This window comes from Hippocampus comes, unplaced genomic scaffold, assembly GCF_001891065.2.
Source record: "Hippocampus comes isolate QL1 unplaced genomic scaffold, H_comes_QL1_v1.1 scaffold261, whole genome shotgun sequence".
NCBI classification, from domain to species: Eukaryota; Metazoa; Chordata; class Actinopteri; order Syngnathiformes; family Syngnathidae; genus Hippocampus; species Hippocampus comes.
Genome location: NW_017805824.1, coordinates 4107417 through 4114738, shown reverse-complemented (window position 1 = coordinate 4114738; position 7322 = coordinate 4107417). Strand labels below are relative to the sequence as shown.

The following is a 7322-nucleotide window of genomic DNA, read 5'->3' as shown; positions in this document are numbered from 1 at the left end:
TATATATATATATATATATTGGTCCCCCCCACTGAGTAATAAAGGGCCAACTGGTTTTGATGCTTTGAAAATCAACATTTCATACTTCAATTTAAATGGTGCATAGCAGTACACTATTTGCCGCTCTAGAAACATCAGTGGGAATTTAGATACAACTCTCCACATAAATTTTGGTCTATGAGACAAGTGACATCAGAAGCAGAGGAGCGATTCTGCAATTCAGTGATTGAACATTAATTCGGGACAACGTTGTATTGCTGACATCCGAAGCAAGAGTTTGAGAGCGCAATAAATGACACCCCCCCCCCCCAAAAAAAGTCTGGAAAACGACTTATCAAGTCTGAAGACACAAAAAAAAAATACCTCAAGCATTTTTTTGAACCAAGGTACTCAAATTACTCAAGGACCTTTTTCACAACAGTCCATACAATTAGGATAGCAATTTTCCTCATTGAAAAGAATTGAGATGCAAATCATGTGTTACGCCCACCCCCCAAACCCCATGTTATTTCTAAAGAAAAATGGCACTGTACTGTGAACATCTACCGTATATTCGTGGTCCAGCATTTATAAATGTGCTGATTTATGTTTTTTCAAGCCTTGCTGTAGGATGACATTTGTGGATTTCTGTTATTTGCGGTATATAGATGTTTGGCAGACAGTATTTCTCTTTTCAATTGAGTGGGTGGATTTATTCCAGGAAATTGTATTAATTTATTCCCCAAAGTCTATTATTCATTTCATTGAATTTCTCTCATTGTGTCCCTTATGTGTTTTACACTCTAATTTGCCCAAGGCCTTCAGAATGAATAGTTCTCAAATATATAAACTTATACCAATAAGATTTCTAAGGCTAGCAAGCCGATTGTTTAATTGGATCACCACCTGTTACAGCCAACTTCGACGAGCAGAGTATATCCAGAGTGATCTGCAAACACTCCATTTTGAAATCAGCATGTCATTTTTGTTTGTTTATTGTCATGCTGTGATATAATTACTGATTCTGCACTCTTCCAAATGATGTACATGGCAAAGCTGTGTGCCGTTACATTGCGTTTCTCTTCTATAATTGCTAGATGATGGTGGATTAAGTTAGGTAAGGCCACATTGAAGGACCGGTACCAAATGCAGCTTCCGCAACTAGCAGCTTCCAGATAAAATGCTTAGTGTGGTCATTATCCATTGTATTATGTGTGGGATATCTGTGTTTTTGGAGAAGAGCGTTGGTGTCTCACCTTCATATTGCCCTCTGCGGAGCCGGTGACAAAGAAGTCCTCGAAGGCGTCCAGGGCCAGCGCCTTGATGGCGGAGTCGTGGGCTTGAAAAGTGTGGAGCAGCTGTCTCTGGCGAATGTCAAACACACACACGAAGCCCTTTCTGCCTCCGGTGATCAGCAGCTGCTGTTTAGGAGCGTACTGCAGCACAGTGGCCCCATTCTCATGACATGGGAATGCTAAAGGGACGTAAAGGACCAAATATCGACGTCGTCAGAGGAGCATTTAACAGATGGGGGAATGCGAGGGGAATGATGCTTGGCTTTCTTACCGTGGACCATGGTATTGCTGGGTGAAATCAGAGTGTCCCACAGGCAAACATTTCTGTGGAAACCCAAGATCAGTTGTGCCACAGTGTACCAAAAAGGGAAAGAGCGGTGCTGTTGAGACCAAGACTCGATGCTCACCTGTTATCATTGGACTGTCCGGCTGTGGCGATGAGGCTCGAAGATGTGATGAAGGCAAAATCGCCACAGGTCTTTGTGTGGCACTGCCAACTCTGCCGGTGAGATCAGACAAAGTAGGATGTTGTTCAAAAATCTATCAGGCCTTCTTCGATTTTACGGCCTTTTCATTATGTTTGCGAGCAGTTTTGGCCATAGAGAAAAATGTTGTTTTAAGTTAAGTGGAAGATGCCTCCTCTATTGGCTGTAAAAAGTCTGTTAACTACAAGCAATATATTGACTCACCCCCACTCACCCATTTTTTAATATGCTTATATTTATATTTTATATTGATATTTATTTATATACTTTATATACATTTTACCCAAATTGTACAACTCCATCCAACAAACAACAAGGAATTTAAAACATATATATTGTTTGCATGGTCTTTAATTGGCCAAAAGTGGCAACAACAGAGCCAAAGGGTACGATTTATCATATTTAATCAGTATGTTATATTTGAAGTGCTGAAGCTGGAAATGTTGAATTCAACAAAAACACATAACTTTGGGAAATGTCCTTACATTTACAGTACATTAACAAACTACGATGGTTCCTCCCTCCCACAAAAAAAAAAGAAAAAAAGAAAAAAAGAAAAATTAAAACAGGAAGTGTGGTGGATAGAAATGGCCAGCACAAAGCCTCAAGGGTTAAAAAGCAATTGGGCAGATGGGAGGTGAACTCACCAGGTAAGGTTTGGGGTTGGAGGACGTCTGGTTGACTTGCCAGAGACTGAGAAATCCCTCTCCATCAGCGACTCCGCACTAGAGCAATCAGAGCAACCTCAGCAGACAGACAAAACAAAGGGAATGACGTCGCGTGTGAATGTGCATGCGGGTTGCGTGTACCTTGTTGCCCTGGGAGTTGAAATAGAGTCGAGTGACACGAGCGTTGCCTGCTTGTCTGAAGCAGATGAGCTGCTGTGGTCTGTTCCATTCAAACATTCTCACACTGCCATCCTGGGCTCCCGTCATGTCTGAGACAAACACAAACACATGCATATGGCTTGTTGAATCAATGTCAAGTACTTTTGGAATGCCTGAATATTTGACACACCTGTTCATTTCTCGGGTTTTTGGGGGCGGGGGGATAGACCAAGACACATGCTTTTAAAATTGTTTTTCCAGCAATGACCTATAAGCTGCACAACTACATCAAAAAAAGTGCCAATACATTTAATCTGTTCTTGTCGGCTTTACATGACTGACTTCCCTTTTCAACAGAAGCCTGAAGGTTAGTTACACTTTGACTGCTATTGTGAACTGCTCATAATTTCCTCTACCTTCTCTAAGGTTCCAGTTCTAGCTGAAGAAAAACAGCCCCAAAGTCTGATGCTGGAACCACCATGCTTGAATATAGGTAAGGTGTTTTTTTTTTGATTTGTTGTGTTTGTGCCAAATGCAAAAAAAAAAAAAATGCTTAGGCTTTGCTTTGGCACCATCTTGTGGCACCGAGGTCCCAAGGAACTTTATGAAAAGGAATTGAAGAGATTCCTTTTGACTAATCTTGTGCTATTCCGCAATCTTGTGGGATTTATAGGCAACGTTTTTGCCATTCACGGCAGGGCTTGCTTTCTATCCCTTGCAAATCGTAGGGGGAAACAGTACAGTAATTCGTAGAAAATAGACACATTTCCAATTACATGAATGAACTTGCCTGTCACAAAAATAAAACATTTATTTTAAATAACACATTTTGAGGAGAGGACATCCACAGCATGTTGCAACAGAACCACGTGTGACGTTTATATGACTTCACTTCCAATACTGTACACAGGTCTTAGGCATCATTCGATTTGATCAGTTCCATAGCGTATCACTCGAATCTCATTCAGTCGAGAGCAGATCTCCACCAAGGCCAAGCTGTTAACTGTTTTTATCCTACAGTACCGGTATGTCCAATTCTAACAGCCTATGTTGTGGTTGATTGAGATGACAATGCGGAGGTAGAGGGGCCATCGTGATTCTGAACCAAGCAGGTGCTGGCAATTGTGTGGAATTGTATTTCTATTGTTTAAGCTACGAAAGCATTGTGACAGCACAGTGAAAAAGATACTTACAATACTGATATATGGGGTGGGACGTCATTCTCTTGACATTATTAAGATTCCGCTTCATGATCTGGAAAAGGTGGTTGACAAATCAATGCAGAATGACAGACAGGGGCCATCGTGATTCTGAACCAAGCAGGTGCTGGCAATTGTGTGGAATTGTATTTCTATTGTTTAAGCTACGAAAGCATTGTGACAGCACAGTGAAAAAGATACTTACAATACTGATATATGGGGTGGGACGTCATTCTCTTGACATTATTAAGATTCCGCTTCATGATCTGGAAAAGGTGGTTGACAAATCAATGCAGAATGACAGACAGGTTGAAACCCGCAGCTTACGAGCTTTTTTTTTTTTTTTTTTTGCAATCTGCATCATAGAGCACACGTTTATCAACACGGTGGGAACAGGGAGAACCCGGGCCGCATGTAAGCGTGACGCAAAGCTGCACCTTGGGTACACGGCTGTGAGAGTGGCCGCTATCCGTGTCCATCTCAGCCATGCAAACACACTCGATGCCTATATCAGCCTCCACAGACTCAGCAGGCCAGCTGTTTAGGCGGCACAGCTGAGTTTTCCTCCACATTGATAACCATTAAAAATACAAACTTCTCAGAAACAGTACACTCGCCATAGAGGAGTGGAACTATATTCCTCTGAAGTTGACGCCATCTATGGAAAGCTGTTTTAAGCAGTGATTCAATATCCCTGATTTCAATATTAAGTTCCATTCTGATAATTCTGGCCATTGGGAGAATGACGAGGGCCCACTATTTTAATGACTTGTCTTATTTGTAACATTTTTTCCACTACTTCTGTCATTTTTGGCCTACTAGTATTCATTTAAACTTACTAGTAAACTGCTGTGCTGCACTAGTAATACTACTAAGCATAAAAGGCATGTGTCATGCACTAGCAGCCTCTAGGACCTACGAGTAGCAAAATGCTGACACATAGTTTTGCTGTACTATGAACATGTGGTGTCCTACTAGCATGTCAAAGGTGTCCTAGGGAGTCTGTAGAAATATCATACAGCAGTAGACAAATGTTTCTAGTAATACACAGTTGTTCTTGTACTGTTGCAGTACAATGGACTTTAAGACAGATATGACAATATTAAATAAATGCTCAAAGGGCATTACTTATTCATTTATTCTATTATTATTCATGTTTTGACATCCTGTGCTCAATTTTACCTCTCTAGTAACATGTAGTTGTTCTGCTCGTATGCCAGCGGTCCTGCTAGTGAAGATAAAGAGCGTACTTGTACATGGAAAAAGCAGTTATTCAACACCAAGCTTAAGGTTCATGTACCAGTAAGCTTGTCATCAGAAGTGGGATTTTGGCATGTTGCTAGTTATAGAAATATAAGCATTAGTTGAAAATTGTTGCACAACTAGTGACTTAAAATTCTAGTAATTAACATCTAGTGTTGAACTAGAAGTAGTTGTGGTGTACAGATGTCAACTAGTGCACAGTTTAGACTCACTCGTGCAGTACATGTAGTTGTCCTATTAGTGTGAAATAGACGTAATACAGTAGAGGGGGAAAAAAATCTACTATTGCATTGAATTGACCTTAGGATGGATGTCAAGGATATCGAATAAATGCTTGGCTCTCCCCAACCATCTTTATGTGTGGTGTAAATCCATTCAGTGACATACTTAATGGAAAGCACAAGGGTCTGTGTTGTCTCTTGCCGCAGAGGTAAACTCAGATTCCCCCTGGTGGCAATGATTGAGAACTCCCTGTACATACCATTCTGGGTTTTAATCGCCTGCCCTGTGCGCAGCTGTCACAACCACACTGTTCTCTGTGGCGTGCCTACATGTAAGCCAACCACCTTGCGCAGTCCAAAAATATGTGTAAGAGGATCATTCTTACTTATCCATAGATGTGAATGTGAGTGCAAACGAGGTTGGGATTTATAAACGGCATTAAAAAAAAAAAAAAAAGAATGGTTGTGTGTATATGAGTATGCGTGCAGGAGCCTTTACCACGCTGGCTCCCATGCTGGTCTGCCCACTGCCCAGCCACGGCATGGATGCCGAGACAGGGATCTGCGGTGGCGCAAAGGGACCAGAGCTGGCCTGGGCAATGTTGGTGTGAGATGATTTGTAGTCGATGTCATCAGAGCTGTCGAAACATTGCATACTTTTACAATTGTAACATGACCAAGTCGTTACTGCAAAAAGCATTCATCTAAATAGTTTTATGAAAACATCAGGAGAGATCAGACCTGCGTGACTCCTTATCAAAGTCCTCTCCGATCCACGTGTAGGGTTGAACAGCCACCAGTGTTGACACATCCACTTCCTGGACATCATGGGTGGAGGCCAGCACTATTTCATTTGAGTTTGCCTGGCAAAGCATGTGAGCAGGTTGGAGAGAGACAAGGATGGAGGGAACCATACAATTAAGGTTTTTCTCTCATTTCCAAGAAACATTGCCAAAAGCAGAAGCACCAATTATTACAAGTACTCTACTTGGAGCCACTTTATTCAAGAGTTTCAATGGTGTGTGTTGATGTTTTTTTCAGGCTTTCTTGAATCAGATCTTACATTTTCAGGTGTTATTCTTTTTGTATGTCAAAGAATTTATAGATGATGACATTGGACCATTGCCAGGTACTGTTTATTGTTTATGTTCCGTTTCACCTCATGCTCAAAACTGGCGACTGTAAACTAATGTAGCCAAAACCAATACAGCACATTACTTCCCACTTATCTCTATTTTCAAGAACCCTAATAATTCACAGTGATATCCAAACAAATGGGCTTGATGAAGTCGGATCGGTGGAGCCTTGATGGCATATTTTCCCACTATAAACTAAGGAGAACCAAAATTCACCCAGGATCACACATTTTACCTTGTTGAGTGCAAATGCCATAATTATGTCAGACTCCTTGTGAATGATTTTTGCTTTGCCTCCTGGATAGCCCAGATCTGCCTCTACCTGGATACATCAAGAGAGCAGACAAAAATAAGGTTCAACAGTAGACATTTAGAGGCCTTTTAACACAAACGGTTAGTTAAGTAAGTAAGAAAGATGGAGAAACCCCACACCGTTTCAGCAACTGGAGTAATTTATAACCACTGTACATTAGGTGAAGGCAGCATTAGAAGAGTTGAGTTCACAAGAAACGAGGAGTTTAAGAAAAATCTGACAGACGTATCAGAGGTGGACGGATAGATTGAGAATTGACTGTCACTGTCAAATCAATCACAGCCCAGACAGTGAGCATGCAAGTTAGTAAATATACTTTGTGTGCCAGGTGGGTTAGAAGGAAGCTTCAATGCTGTTAAACCCAAACGAGTGTAAAACATAAGGGACATCTATCTGTTATTGGTAGGGATTGGATGGGAGGTTATGACAGTGGAAAGCATACACATCCCTGTCGGGGAAAAAGATTAGCCTAGACTAGACTGTATGCTGGAATAACTGTGGCAGCAGTCATCATCAAGCCAAGCTGGAGAGGAGACATGAACCATAATGTGCATATCTGGGTTTTTATATATCCCCCCCCCCCCCCCTAATTTTCCCCTTTAAA

General features: G+C 41.3%; 1 protein-coding gene across 5 annotated transcripts in view; it reads right to left on the bottom strand.

Annotated features, from left to right (window-relative positions):
• The window catches only part of dmxl2 (Dmx-like 2), a 37303-nt gene that overhangs the window by 833 nt on the left and 29148 nt on the right, over positions 1–7322 (bottom strand). For 4 of the 5 annotated variants that reach the window (XM_019886477.1, XM_019886479.1, XM_019886481.1 and 1 more), the window contains 9 exons: positions 6641–6727; positions 6011–6132; positions 5769–5907; positions 3991–4051; positions 2569–2696; positions 2407–2484; positions 1682–1773; positions 1546–1598; positions 1236–1453 (listed from right to left, as the gene is read on the bottom strand). In XM_019886477.1, the coding sequence (XP_019742036.1) occupies positions 1236–1453; positions 1546–1598; positions 1682–1773; positions 2407–2484; positions 2569–2696; positions 3991–4051; positions 5769–5907; positions 6011–6132; positions 6641–6727 (978 nt within the window). Of the gene's footprint in view, positions 1–1235; positions 1454–1545; positions 1599–1681; positions 1774–2406; positions 2485–2568; positions 2697–3990; positions 4052–5768; positions 5908–6010; positions 6133–6640; positions 6728–6749; positions 7242–7322 lie in introns of those variants that run through there. The other variant, XM_019886482.1, reaches the window with a different exon arrangement.